Source organism: Cervus elaphus, chromosome 10, assembly GCF_910594005.1.
Source record: "Cervus elaphus chromosome 10, mCerEla1.1, whole genome shotgun sequence".
Taxonomy (NCBI): domain Eukaryota; kingdom Metazoa; phylum Chordata; class Mammalia; order Artiodactyla; family Cervidae; genus Cervus; species Cervus elaphus.
Window position 1 is genome coordinate 46860387 of NC_057824.1, and position 15042 is coordinate 46875428.

Consider the following 15042-nt stretch of genomic DNA (forward strand, 5'->3'; position numbering starts at 1 on the left):
ACCGCAGGACGTCAGTCCCTGTGCGTGTTCGCTGTTGGGTCCTGAGTTTGGCGGGAAGGTCCAGAGGCCCCGGCTCCTACCCGCACCAGGCAGGATGCTCCTACCCCTCCAGGCCTGCCGGCGCGCGGCCCCATCTCAGCACAGCGCTTCCCGACGTGCCGCGCGGAGAGGGCTTCCCAGACAAATCAAAGACGAAAACCAACCTACGTCCCTTCCCGTGAGCGACCAGCGATCTCGAAAAGCCGCGCAGTCGGGTCTGGCCTTCCTCTTACTCTGGAGGCCGGACGCCAGGTCTCCCATAGCAACTGCGGCCAATAGCAACGGGCGCCCAGCCCGGGCAGGGCCCTCTGCGCAGGCGCGAGAGGGGGCGGCCCCACGGCTTCCGTTCGCGCCAGCGTCCTTCGGAAATAGGGGTGGGGCCTGCGTGATGACGTCACGGGCCGGGGTCTACGGTGGCGGGAAAAGGCGGCGCGAGAATGGAGGCGCAGGAGAGCGGTGGTGGCATGGGCGAATGCGGGGCCCAGGACGCTGCTCCAGGCCCTAGCAAGGCCCCCGGCAGCGCCGGCCACTACGAGCTGCCGTGGTGAGGACCCAGGCCATCCACGATGGGGCCCCTGGACGTGCGGGTGGGCGAGCGGCGGGCCGTGTGTCCCAGGGTGACGCAGGGGCGGGAGTTCATTCACCTGAGCAGAGCAGGAGGTCCCAGGGTGATGTCCAGTGGGTTATTATTTGAAGGCGGCAAGAGCTGTGGGTCGCTGAGCCCACCTGGGGTGCAGAGTGGCCAGTCTGAACTCTGGAAGCGGCGTTTTGATCACAACACTGCTAACTGATAACAGCCACCCCCGGCCACCACCCACTCTTGCACCAGGCGCTCTGCCAGCTGGGACTCTGATGATCGCTGGGCGGAAGGTGTCGGACGCAGGTTCGGAATCGGGGATGGTGTTGCAGAAGGCACCGGCCTGTTCTCCGTGGCTTGCTCACTTTAAATAGCAGCATCCTGGGGAGCTGGGAGGAAATGGTGACTTGGGGAGTCACCCGCCACTGGCGCAGGTGTGGGGCAGGCTCTCTGCTGGGGTCCGGCTCCCTGTGCGCACCTCTCACAACTCTCTCCACTGGGCGTGGTAATGGTTTCCTCCCTGCCCCCGCTGTGTATTCCCATCCCTCCAGCCCACCCCACTTCTGGGTGAGAACAGATATCTAAATGAAGGGCAGTATAATTTATTGGAATATATATGCTGCGCTGTGCAGTCCCCCAGCCACTAGCCACATGCTACTTGAGCACTGGAGATGATGCTAGTCCGAACTGAGATGGATTGTAAGTGTATAGCATACACGGGATTTCAAGGACTTACTTAGTTTTTTTTTTAAATCTCATTAGTACTTTTGATTACATGTTGAAAATAATAATACTTTGAATATATTAGGTTCTCTAAATTATGTTAGTAAAATTAAGCACATCCAATTTTACCTTTTTAAACGTGGCTAGGAGAAAGTGTTAAAACGACATCTGTGGTTTGCCTTGTAAATTTCAGGCACAACCCTATTTTAGATGCTTAAAGATATGCAGTGTGCAAAGCAAACTGTGTTGCCACAGAGCTCACATTTGATAGAGAAAGATAACAAAATGAAAAATCAACAAGTAGACATATAGTATATTTGATGCTGGGAAAGATTGAGGGCAAGAGGAGAAGGAGGTGACTGGTTGTGATGGTTGGATGGTATCACCCACTCAATGGACATGAGTGTGAGCAAACTCAGGGAGATGGTGGACAGGGAAGCCTGGCGTGCTGCAGTGCTTGGGGTTGCAGAGTCAGACCTGACTCAGACACTGAACAACAACAGTATTTGATGGTGACAGGCTCTGTGGCGCAAATAGCTGTGGTGGTAAGGGAAGGCCTGTGATGAGATGATATTTGAGTAAAGACCTGAATTCAGGGAGTAAGCCATGTGGCCATGCGGAGAGAGAGCTTTCAGGCATGGGGACCAGCCAAGAAGTCCCTTGAGGAGCGTGTGTTTGTCTCGTTCAAAGTCCAGCTCAAATTTCAGCTCCAAACAACCCAGGGTGACGAGTCCTCGTTCCCCCCGACTTCCGCAGCCTGTGGTTTATATAAGCAGCTTAGCTTTGTCATAGAATTTGCTAAGCTCTATCTCCCCTCTAGTGGGAAAGCCCTTGATAGCAAGAACCGTGTCTTGTTCATCTCTGCACCTTCTACTTTTCTCCTCCTGAGAGTTCTGACTTCTTCCGCGGCACTTGGTAAAGGGGGGCTGCATGTGAAGAGTAAATGAGTAGGATCAAGCATGCTCTCATCTGCTGACCCTGGAGGAGAGCTGTCCCTTTTTTTTCTGCAGTACGTGGCAAACAAGTTTCTTTGTGTCCAGCTGCTTTTGGGGCAAGACCAGTACCTGGAGGGGGACCAGCTCAGAGTGAATCAGGGAGTACAGTGAAGGGCAGACGGAGTCCTGATGGTCAGATCACTGCAAGTCTGCTTCCACTTATTTTCTCAGAGCCGAAGAAAGTCACTTTTCTCTCATCACGTAGCTTGCTTGTTAATTAAAAGAGAGAAGTATTAGGAATTCCCTGGCAGTCCAGTGGTAAAGACTCTTGAGCTTCCAGTGCATGGGACGCAAGTTTGATCCCTGATCAGGGAACTGAGGTCCCGCAAGCCATGTGATGCAGTCAAAAGAAAATTAATTTTTTAAGAAAGAGAAGCGCCCTGGAGAAGGAAATGGCCACCCACTCCAGTACTCATGCCTGGAAAATCCCATGGATGGAGGAGCCTGGTGGGTTACAGTCCATGGGGTCGCAAAGAGTCGGACACGACTGAGCGACTTCACTATGTCACTAAGGCACCCAGTAGCTAAGTATGCATTATGTGAAATTTTATTATCCTGTTATTATACATATCAGTCTATGGTTTACTTGATACTTTACATCGAAGAATTCATAATCTGTGAGAATGGACACAAGTTTTTTGGGTTTTTTTGTTTTTTTCATTTTCTAACTGAGGAAATTAGGTCTTCATAGAGTTGAAATTCCTAGGATCATTCAGTCAGTGCCATCATCTAACTGCAATCCTGCTACACTGCATTCTTTCCACGTTCCATTATTTCCATATGAAACTCTATGACAATTTAATAGCACAGTTCCGTAAGTTATTGAAAATTGCTAAGCATAGTCTTCAAATTATAAGACTGGGAAAAATTACAGAATGGCTTACCTCACCTTAAAAAAAAAAAAAAAAGAAAGAAAGAGAAGCATTGTCCTAAGGCCACCAGCCTGTTCAGTCCATACAGCCTGAAAAGATGACAGGAGAAGACTGTGGTTTCTGTCTAGCCGGCCCTGCTGGGCCCCTGGCATGAGTCTGCAGACATTGCCAGGTGAGGGGTGAGAAGGGGGCTCGGCTGCATCGGTGTCTGTCAGAGCAAGTGATGTCAGTGCCACGTGCCCCGGACTTGTGTTGTGATGGGAAGACTGTGATGCCACACAGTGCCATGTTGCTCCAGACGGCCAGCTCTGGTCCTGCTCCAGCATCAACAGGTGTTTCTCTGCTGTGGCGGGTTTGAAGCCTTTGGTACACGATTCACATGCAGTTGACTTTTCAAGCAGCACTAGGACACCTCTTACAACCTGCAACCATTTGCTGTATATTTACTGAAAGTATATCGTCTTCTGACAAAGCTCCCAGCATCGCCCTTTTGTGCTTCTTTTTGAGTAGCATGAAAATAGCCTTGTCAACATCTTGCTGCATTTTCTTAAAAACAGGGTTGAAAAATACAGACCAGTGAAGTTGAATGAAATTGTTGGGAATGAAGACACCGTGAGCAGGCTGGAGGTGAGTGAGTTTTTAAGGTGATTGATTTTTATTTGTATTTTTTGGCCATGCCATGCAGCCTGTGAGATTTCAGCTCCCCAACCAGGGATGGAACTCCTAACCCCTGCATTGGAAGCGTGGAGTCTTAACCAAGGAAGTCCCTGAAAGATGATCTTAAACATCTCACTATTGTGGCTTTGATAAGCTCAAGGCATTTGGAGGAAGACAGCCACGAATCTAGAATTAAGGGAATGGGAGATATTCAGTTTGGAGAGAAATCTAGAAGCTGGAGTGTGTGACTTCAAATGTTTGAAGGCTGGCTCATTGGAGAGGACTTACCAGATTGTTTTGTATTCTTCAGAAGCATCAGTGGCAAGCTTTCTGTAAAGGCCAGTGAATAGGTATTTTAGGCTTTGAAACCATATAAGGTCTTTGTCAAATATTCTGTTGTGGTTTTTTTTTTTTAAGTTTTTTTAAAAATGTTTCTTTCTTTCTGGCTGCGCTGGGTCTTTGTTGCTGTGCTGGGCCTTTTCTCTGGTTGCAGCGAGCGGGGGCTCTAGGGCGCTTGGGCTTCAGCTGTGGCTCAGCGGGTTAGTTGTCCCGTGGCATGTGGGATCTTCCCAGAGCAGGGATTGAACCCATGTCCCCTATGTTGGCAGCCAGATTCTCAACCACTGGACCACCAGGGAAGTCCAAATATTCCTTATTTTTTAAACAAGGCTTTAAAAACGTGAAAACCAGCCCTGGCTGGTCAAGTTGGCAGGTGAACCAGTTTTCACGAACTTTCTTTCCCTCAGGTCTTTGCAAGAGAAGGGAACGTGCCCAACATCATTATCGCTGTGAGTACCGGGTCCTGGCCCTGTGGGACATCCTGGAGTCTGGGTTTCACCCCCCTCTTAGATACATTCTTGTGCACGGAGCTTCCTCCTCAAGGAGACTCATGATCAGAGCCCAGACCACTCCCCTCAACCACAGGAGACAGTTCCCTCCCACCTGCGGGCTGGTTGCTGTAGAGATGGGGTGTGTGTGCGGATTGGGGTCGGGACAGTTCTAGGCGGGGGTGAGCGGGTACAGTGGTGAGCAGTGAAGAGGGAGTTCTGGTTACCTTCATTCTGTCGAAGCACTTACTGGAGACCTCGTTCCTAGGGCCCCCCGGGAACCGGCAAGACCACCAGCATCCTGTGTTTGGCACGAGCCCTGCTGGGCCCGGCCCTCAAGGATGCGGTTTTGGAGCTCAATGCCTCAAACGACAGGTACACCTTGGAAGTTAGGCCTGAAGGGTAGCGCATGTTGTACATTTTGAGTTGTCATAGAAACAGCTGATTTTCAGATCTCTGTAGCACATAGAGCTGGTATCGCCGGCTTTATGTTTCCCTTTAATCTTTCCAACAAAAGAGAACCGGGATTGCTGGCTTGGTGATGTGGCATCATAGGCACTTGACTTACTGCTTTAGTTTTTTTTTTTTTAAGGGAGATTTTAAAAATTGCTTTTAATTCTGCTAAAATACACATCACATGAAACTTGCCATCTTAAAAAAAATTTACCATCTTAACCATTTTTTAAAAATATATTTATTTATTTGGCTGTGCTGGGTCCTCGTGGCGGCATGCAGGGTACTTTAGTTGCAGCCTGTGGGATGTAGTTCCCTGTTATTGTTCAGTCACTCAGCCGTGTCTGACTATGCAACCCCGTGGATTGCATCACGCCTGTCCTTTACCATCTCCTGGAGCTTGCTCAAACTCATGTCTGTTAGGTCGGTGATGCCATCCAGCCATCTCATCCTCTGCCGTCCCCTTCTCCTCCTGCCTTCACAGTCTTCAGTAGTTCCCTGACCAGGGATCAAACCCAGGCCTTCTGCATTGGGAGCTTGGAGTCTTAGCCACCAGACCACCAGGGAAGCCTCCCCAGTTTACTTTTTAGATACGGGATAGTTGAGGATTATGAAGTGAGGGCCTGTTGAATAAAATGTCTGCAAAGTCTGCCTTTGGCTGTTCCCTTGAGGACGTGGGTCTTCACTCTGCAATGTTTTCCTGGTTTGGATGATGTGTGTAGACCTGAAACAGGCTCTGAATGCAGCTCATCAGCTATCAGGAGCACGCCTGCAGTTGAGCCTTTTTGTGAATGCCAGTTCCAGGTAGCAGATACAAATTGGTTCAAGCTTACCGTTACCTTCTTTTCTTCTCACCCATGTATCATCAAACTCACTAGTTTCGAAAACTTTGGTGGCTCTTAATTTTGTTGAAGAGAGGATAGCCCATAATTGCAAATATATGTAATTTTAGATTTATTAGAGTGATGAGTACCATGGCTTTTTCTTGTTCCTGTATCATCTATTTCCTTCCAGTCACCTTGTCAAACACACCTGCCTTCAGCTTTTGATCGCTTACAGACTGTATGTAGATGTGGGTGTTCAAACCTCATCAAAGATGAATGAACACTGTCAAATGTTCTTTTAGCAAAACGGGATGGTCTGTGTTCTTTTTATAAGACATTGGGGAGCTAAGTCCTTCCTGTTGAGTGACTAACTGGATGAAAATATGTTTAGGTTTTGTCCTTAGAAATATGTTCACTCCTTGATTCTTTTTTTTTTTAATTTAATTAATTAATTTATTTGGATGCACCGGGTCTCAGTTGAGGCACACGAAGTCTTTAGTTACGGCATGTGGGATCCAGTTCCTCGACCAGGGACTGAACCCAGGCCCCCTGCACTGGCAGCCCGGCATCTTACCCACTGGACTACCAGGGAAGTCCCACTCCTCGATTCTTAAGTTTGAGAAAATTCATGGAGGATTTTGGCATCCGAGGACTCTTAAACTCTGAAATTACGTGATCAATTTCACCATCATCATCAGAGTCTAGACTCCTGTCTCACTGCTTCATTTTCTGATTGTCTAATAATGATGAAACATCTTCCTCTGCCATTTCTCTGACATGGGTAGAAAATGAAAAATTTTGAATTTTCCACTATGGTCAAAGATAGCTTTCAGATGGTGTATCTGAACTACTTTTGCATCTTCTAAAGATAATGTAGAACCTCACAAAACAATCAGAAACTGAGGGATGGGGCAATAGTTAGTAACAGTTTTTTTCCCCTCAATATTGCAATATTCTAAGCAATTCCATCAGCATTTCATTTTCTTATTATTTTAGTCTTTTGTAGCATAGTTGGGAACTATTGATGAGTAATGATGAAACAATTACTGGGATGATGAAATAGCAAATGTTTCCAGGTACAGAATGGGAGATGTAAGATTATGGAGATCCCCAAAATTTATCTTAGATTGTAAAAGGGTCCAGTGGACCCATATGATAATTGCAAGATAAAATATGTTTTCATTCCATTTTTCAAAAGGAAGTAAATTTTTTTTCTCCTTTGTTCTTCAGAAAACCTCCAAGAAGGAATAAGAGTAATGAAATGTCAGTCCTTATAGTGAGAGTTGCCCAAAAAAAGAGACTTAAAAACTAAAATTGGGTCCATGGTGGTGTCCTGAGGGTTGAAAGTCCCCCTGTGGAGGTGACTGAATTGGTCTCAGTGACAATAACCTTGTGGCTCATCGTTCCAGGGGCATCGATGTTGTGAGGAACAAAATCAAAATGTTTGCCCAACAGAAAGTCACCCTGCCCAAAGGACGGCACAAGATCATCATCCTGGATGAAGCAGACAGGTAGGGGCCTCGCCGAGAACCCGTCACCGTGACCCCCAAGTCTCCTGCCTGGATTTACTAACTTAGGAGGAAAAGCTCACGCTTTTGCGCTTCTGTGGTCAATTTGCTCATCACATCTTGAAAAGCTATCCCATAGGGGCCTGAGCCTTAAACCTGATCTTAATTAAGTAACTTACAAACATCCATCTAAGACAGTTCATTTGTTCCAGCATCACTGACGTGCATAATTTAAATGATTTTTTTTTTTTTTTGGTGAAATACAACTAACAGAAAAGTTAGCATTGCCAATCATTTTAAAGTATACCATTAAAAAAAAATAAAAATAAAAAAATAAAGTATACCATTAGTGACACTGAGTAGGCTTCCCTTGTGGCTCAGTTGGTAAGGAATCCGCCTGCAATGCAGGAGACCCCGGTTCGATTCCTGGGTCAGGAAGATCCGCTGGAGAAGGGATAGGCTACCCACTCCAGTATCCTGGCCTGGAGAATTCCATGGACTAGTCCATTGGGTCGCAGAGAGTCTGACACAACTGAGCAACTTTCACTTTCAGTGACGTTGAGCATTGAGTCCGTTCATGGTGTTGTGCACTCATTACCGGTATAAATGAAGGACTGTTAGGTGACATTTAGAAAAATAACAGTAGTTCGTGTTCTTTGAAGAAATTTTAGAAAATATGAGTACAGTCTTGCTTGATTTCATCTGCAGTTTTTCTACACTATGCGCTTTTACATAATTGGGATGATAATAGTATAATTTTTATATCCTGATTTTTTCTTATCAAAAGTAGAGTTCCGTGCTGTTATAATCTTGTCGTCAACATAGTTTTTAATCGCTGTATCCTGTTCCATCCTGGGGCTGCATCATGGCCATTTCACGTAGCATTAGCCGTTTCACTGTAACCCTTGCAGCAGTAGCATTTATCCAGCACTTAGATGTCTGTGCCCGCGTCACGCCAGGCTCTCTGCTGCACACTATGTGTGTTACTGTCTTGTTCGTCATGCCAGCCCTCTGCAGCCGGCAGTAGCATTGTCTCCTCACGGGTGGTGACACTGAGGCTCAGATAATGAGCCCAGAGGTCCCACACGAGCAGATGAAGGGGCTTCGGGGCGATCCCAGGCAGCATGTGCTCTGTCCATGTGCAGCCTGCCTGCGTGAGACCCACACGGGATCCCGGAGGGACACTGAGCGTGCTCAGTCAGGACAGCAGGCTTCCCGGGGTCCCTTGGAGGGGGTCTGGGTCTCAGCTGCAGGCCGCCCCGTGTTCTTCTTCTCAGCATGACTGACGGAGCGCAGCAAGCCTTGAGGAGGACCATGGAGATCTACTCCAAGACGACCCGCTTTGCTCTGGCTTGTAACGCGTCAGATAAAATCATAGGTGAGCGTCAGCTCTGCGTGGCTCGGGGTCCATGTGGCGCTCACGTGGGCTCTTTAGCAGCAGAGGAGAAGGCATGGTACCAGATGGGGGCGTTTGGAGAGTGGAGACGGCTGAGGTTTACATATGAGGGTCAGGGGTGTACTGTGACCTCAGCGGGTGGCTGAAGGGTCTGCCTGGGCAGGCAGAGACGATGGATCAGAACATGTTGAGGAGAGCCAGTAGGGCAGCAGAATAGGATGGATCAGAAAGAAGCCCACCAGGGACTTGGAGAGCATGGAGTCGCCCTTGTCAGTCTGAACCAACATTCAGGGACAGCTCCCAGAATTCCGCATTCGTCCGCCTGGCGGTTTTCATGTGCGTCCGAGTCTCCCAGGGAAGCTTAAAGAAGCCGGGCAGGTGCCCTGTGCTCTCCCCCGACTGGCTGGGTGGTGACCTGCCCAGAAGGGCCCACACACACAGTGTACAGGGTGGTTCCGGAGCTCAGCTGGGCTGGAGTGACCCTGCTGCGGGCCGTGGCGCGTGCATGTCTCTCTCCTCGAAGATCTTTTCCCCTTCCGGGAAGGGTCAGCCCAGGCAGTGCAGGCTGGGGCCTTTATTGGTTGATGTTTGAAGTCGAGCCCTGATTGCCGAGTTCCCCTTAAGCGCCTGCTGGGTGTGGGGAGTGCCGTCCGCCCTGCTGGGCCACGGGCATCGTGCGGCCGCTTCCCAGTAACTAAAGGACAGTCAGCGTCCAGCTGTGCGTGGCCCCGGAGCCTGACTCCCTTCCCGTCTGGTCCAGAGCCCATCCAGTCCCGCTGCGCCGTCCTCCGCTACACGAAGCTGACCGACGCCCAGATTCTCGCCAGGCTCCTGAGCGTCATCGAGAAGGAGGAGGTGCAGTACACGGACGACGGGCTGGAAGCCATCATCTTCACCGCCCAGGGCGACATGAGGCAGGTGCGTGCGGCTGCCGCTCCGCCTCCCGGGCTGGCCACGCCCCTCGTTTTACGGGGAGAGGGAGGTGACTGCTGCACGGGGACGAAAATAGACCAGGGGACGCTGACCCGACACATTGGTGGGGGCCTTGGGCCTCGGGGGAGCAGGCCTGCGAGGAAGGGGTTAAACATGGACTCCCAAGAGGAGAGCGGGGGCGGGCAGAGACTCAGTCGTCCCCCTGGCCGTGTTTCTGTTCCTTGGCAGGCGTTGAACAACTTGCAGTCTACTTACTCGGGATTTGGCTTCATCAACAGTGAGAATGTGTTCAAGGTAAGAGCTGGCGTGGCCATCAGTCACCAGGGCAGGGTTTACCTGCCGGGCCGGTGGAACTGCCCAGCTTTCACTTAGGTGGTGAGAGAGACAGTCCCAAACCTGGTTCTGCTTGCTGGAGACAATGCAGACAGCACGTGAAGACCTTGGTTACCTAGGATGCCCAGATGTGGGTCTGCCAGGGCTCCCCCTTGGATGGGCCCTGTCCACCCCTGACGGGCCCTTCTTTCTGGTTTGGGCAGGTCTGTGACGAGCCCCACCCCTTGCTGGTAAAGGAGATGATCCAGCATTGTGTGAGTGCCGACATTGATGAGGCCTACAAGGTAGGTCTCCTCACCCTTTCCTGACTCGGGGGAAACCTCTGGCTCCTTGAGAAGGGCAGAGGGGGTGCTCCCTGGGCTGGGCACTTTACTCCATCTCATTCTTAACTGATGCTAGGAGTTGGGTATCCTCTAACTGATGCTAACTGATGCTAAGAGTTGGGTACCCTCTACAGGTGAGAAAACTGGCTCAGAAGCTAGACGCCTTACTGTAAATCACATAGCTTAAAAGTAATCAACCTGGAATTCAGCATCATGCCTTTCTACTCTAATTAGATTCTCTATAAGAGGAATTTGTCCACCAAGGACATGAGGAAAGAACAGCCTAATTCCTCACCTATTTTTTTTTTTTTTTAATATTTATTTATTTGGCTGTGTTGGGTCTTGGTTGTGACATGCAGGCTTAGTTGCTCTGAGGTATGTGGGATCTTAGTTCTCCGACCAACTGTTGAACCCGCATCCCCTGCATTGCAAGGCGGATTTTTACCACTGGACCACCAGGGAAGTCCCCAACTCCTTGCTTTGTAGAGAAGCCAACTTTCTCTCTGTGGAGGGGGGCTGTGCCCCCCTATCTTCTGAAGAGCCTGGGAATGGACATTCAGGGACCCAGAGCCTGGTCCTGTGAGCCCATTCCAGGGGCGTCATTGAGGTTCCGGTGACCCTCCAGTCCACCTGGGGGCAGTGGTGTGATCTGAGGCCATTGGTCTGATTGCAGCCGGTTTCCTTCTTCTACTGCCACCAAACCAAGCTAGAAATTGACTGGATTTAGGGCAGGGCTAGACCTCAGTGGTCAAAAATTCACCTGCCAATGCAAGAGACGTGGGTTTGATCCCTGGACCTGGAAGATCCCCTGGAGGAGGAAATGGCAACCCACTCCAGCATTCTTGCCTGGAGAATCCCCATGGACAGAGGAGCCTGGAGGGCTACAGTCCATGGGGTCACAAAGAGTTGGACATGACTGACTGAGCACACATGGATGCAGACCTCTCGTGAAATGAGCATGAGGCCGGGAGACTGAGGCAGACCCCCAGCCACACAGTCAGGAGGGAGCCATCAGATTTATAGACATGGAGCTTCCCCAACCCTGAATGCACCCCAGGGAGCCAAGGCAACTGACTCCAGGCCCTGCAGCTGGGTGGGGTGGGGTGGGGGTTGGAACTGGGGCCTGCGGCTGAGAAGGCAGGAGGCTGCGACCTCTGTGGTCATCTCTGCCCGGGTCAGGATGTGTTCAGGCCTAACCGTGCTGTGAGTGTGTGTCACAAGTGATAACTCAGCACAGTAGTCACTCCAGGGTGCTTGCTGGGATGGTTAATAAGGCGTTTTAAGAGCCTTGGAGGGAGGGGACGTATGTATACCTGTGGCTGATTCTCATTGTTGTATGGCAGAAACCAACAGAACATTGTAAAGCGATTGTCCTCCAATTTAAAAAACAGTAACACAAGGAAAGGAAAAAATAAAAGAGCCTTGGATTAAGACGTTACAGGGCACGGTGGTGGACCTGTCTTGCAGTAGGGTTTAAAACATTTGCAGTATTCTCTTTGCCTGCTGGGAACATGGATTACCCTCCCCACCCCCCCACCCCCGCCGCAAGACCTAAAGGGCATGGACCTCCAGCCGGATTGCCCCGTCGGGCTGATTCTCAGAAGCACCTGTGCTGTCTCAGATGGTCTGTCCACGCCCAGCCGTGTGACGGGCCAACCCTGATTTGGGTTTAGCTGCACCCCGTCCCCCCCAACGTATCCTTGTCGTCTGCAGTTACACGGCCTCCACGTGGTTTCTTTTGTCCAGATCCTTGCTCACCTGTGGCATCTTGGCTATTCCCCAGAAGACATCATCAGCAACATTTTTCGAGTGTGTAAAACCTTCCAGATGGCAGAATACTTGAAACTGGAGTTTATCAAGGTCAGTGAGAGCAGAGCAGTGCCTCTCCCTGCAAGCATGTGGGCCACGCTGAGGTTTTGTTTCACTCACAGGCCAGGCGCCTGGAAGATGCTCAGTCAATGGCAGGTCGTCCCGGGGGCTAGGGGCTTGTTTACGCCAGTCCTGCCAGGCAGTGACCTAATGTTCCCTGGGAGGGCTGTGTTCATGAGAGAGGTATTTATTTATTTGTCATGTAAGTGAGATGTAACTTAAATAAGAGTAAAATTCAACCTCTTGGGTGCATTCTGTTGACAAATGCAGTCTGGCTTTTTTTTTTTTTTTCATTTTCTTAGCAGTACCCATCAAAGAGCTTCCCAGGTGGCTCAGTAGTAAAGAATCTGTCTGTCAGTGCAGGAGACACAGATTTGATCCCCGATAGGGAAGATCTCCTGGAGGAGTAAATGGCAACCCACTCCAGTATTCTTGCCTGGATAATCCCCTGGACAGAGGAGCCTGGCAGGCCACAGTCCATAGGGTTACAAAGAGTCAGATATGACTGAGCAACTGAGCACGCATGCACCCATTAAAGAACTATCAGTATTCTTTTAGGAAACAAGATGAACTTCTCAAAGCTCATTTTCCAGCTGGTTTGAGTTCCCTGCATCAATTTTGAGCAAACCTTTGGTTCAGATGTTCAGGTTTTAAAAATTAAAACTCTTCCCTCACTTATTAACCAGATTTAAGTTGGATTTTTTTCCCCCCAGGAAATTGGATACACGCATATGAAAATAGCAGAAGGTGTGAACTCCCTTCTGCAGATGGCAGGGCTCCTGGCCAGGCTGTGTCAGAAGACAATGGCCCCAGTGGCCAGTTAGAGCAGAAGCCTCTCTTGCTGGGTTACGAAAGTCCTTATTGCTGAGAGTCACAGCCTTTGGTTCGGAAAAAGTGATGCCCTGGACCGACCCTGGAGCGCATCTTCCTGGTCTTCACCTCGCTTCCAGCACATCTCCCCTGCTCGTGGAGTGTTCACACTCAGCCTCAGACTCACGATGGGGTGAGAGGGTGGGAAGAGACCCTCCAGGACGTGGCCCCAGTCTGTGCTTGTGTTGGCATTTTACTAATAAAAGCTTACAGTTTTGTGGCAGAAAGGTGGCAGTGCCAGGCCACAAGGAAAACCAGCTTCCTGTCTCCCGTGTGCACCCCTAGCGTCCTGCAGGTAGAGGGGTGGTTTTGATAATAGATTGGACAGGCTAATCTCAGTTTTTCTAGAAGCCATAAGGACAATCCCACAAGGTGAGGCAGGGTTTGCTGTAATTTACCAGCCTCTCAGAACAGCCCAGGGCCCTGAGTCCTTCAGAAAGGGCTTGGCAAGAATCACCGAGGAGCGCTTCCCTGGCAGTCCAGTGGTGGAGACTTTGCACTTCTATTGCAGGGGGCACAGGTTCGATCCCTGATCGGAAAACTAAGATCCAGCATGCTTTGAGGGGCAGCCAGAAAAATTTTAAAAATAAATAAATAAATTTTTTTTAAAAAAGTCACTGAGGAGGATAGTGCAGATAGACGCAGAGGAACCTCCCTCCAGGTCATGTTTTCTGTGTAGCTGGGTGTATCTGTTGCTTTAGAATTTCCCAGTGAATTTTGTAGAATTGCTTTTTTGTTTGTTTATTGGCAAAAAGCTATAAAATTTTTCCACATGTTTAAAAATTATGGAAAATAATTATTGTAGATAATACAGAGAATGAAATGGTGAACTTTCACATAACTCATCTTAACAGTTTTACCAACACGTTCCCGTCTTGTTCTTTCTGTATTCCCACCCAGCAACCCTACCACCCCACTCCCAGATTGTTCTGAGGCAAATCCCTGGGTGGGGTTAGGCATGTGTCAAGACCACGTTGCTGCACCGTCACAGGAAAGTCTCCAAGGTCACTCACTGGCTCCTTGGGTTAGGGTTTTGATTAAGAGGGGGAAAAAAAAAATTAAGGTCCTCAAAAACTGCAAGCAGAAATTTTACAAAATACTTCGGCACATCTTCTCAATCTTATTTATTATTATGAATTTTTTGGCTGCACCACGTGGCTTGCAGGATCTTAGTTTCCTGACCAAGAATCGAACCTGGGCCCCTGCAGGGAAAACGCTGACCATGAGAGAATTGCCTGCCTCCTCAGTCTTTTTGTCTGGAGCTTTGGGATCCTTGGGAAGCAGCGGGATGCCTGCGCCCATTTTTTTAAGTGACACCCCAGCTTCCCACACTCCCAGCCCCCACTGGAGCCTCAGCGCAGCCCCGTCACACCTGTGCTCAGGCCTAAGCTGTCCTCCCCGCAGGTGAGGCCGGGCTGCAGGGCGTGAAGGGGCTGCCAACAGTTGTGTTCTAGATGTTTTTTTCCTCTAATTTCCTAACTTGCAGCATTAACTTCTCATGGAAAGAACTGATGAGACATCTGGAAAGAGGTTCTTGTTCCCAGCCTCCTCTCCAGATCTCAGAGTTTTGGGGTTGTTTTAAGTATTTGGCTGCTGAGGTTGCAGCATGCTGGATCATCCATCTTCATTGTGACAGTATGCAGGATCTTTAGCTGCAACATGTGAACTCTTAATTGCAGCCTGGGGGATCTTTGATGGCAGGGATGGAACCCAGGCTCCCCGCATTGGGAGCACAGAGTCTAAGCCACTGGACCACCAGGGAAGTCCCATTCTATGAAACAAGCCTGACCTTCATCGCCTTAGAAGGTTCTAGTGAGGCGGGGAAAGCAGACAGGAGAATCAC

At 49.5% G+C, this 15042-nt stretch overlaps 1 protein-coding gene across 2 annotated transcripts; it reads left to right on the forward strand.

Annotated features, from left to right (window-relative positions):
• The first annotated feature begins 418 nt into the window (after positions 1-418).
• Positions 419-13453, forward strand: RFC2 (replication factor C subunit 2). 2 transcript variants are annotated; one of them, XM_043914942.1, is made up of 11 exons: positions 420-583; positions 3764-3833; positions 4610-4651; positions 4959-5065; positions 7377-7478; positions 8753-8853; positions 9632-9789; positions 10033-10098; positions 10341-10421; positions 12207-12320; positions 13043-13453. In XM_043914942.1, exons 1-11 carry the CDS (start codon positions 477-479, stop codon positions 13151-13153), a joined length of 1059 nt encoding a protein of 352 aa, XP_043770877.1. In that variant the 5' UTR covers positions 420-476; the 3' UTR covers positions 13154-13453. The 2 variants fall into 2 exon arrangements, with proteins under 2 accessions (XP_043770878.1, XP_043770877.1); XM_043914943.1 differs by lacking the exon at positions 10341-10421 and having other exon boundaries at positions 419-583.
• Positions 13454-15042: the final 1589 nt, after the last annotated feature.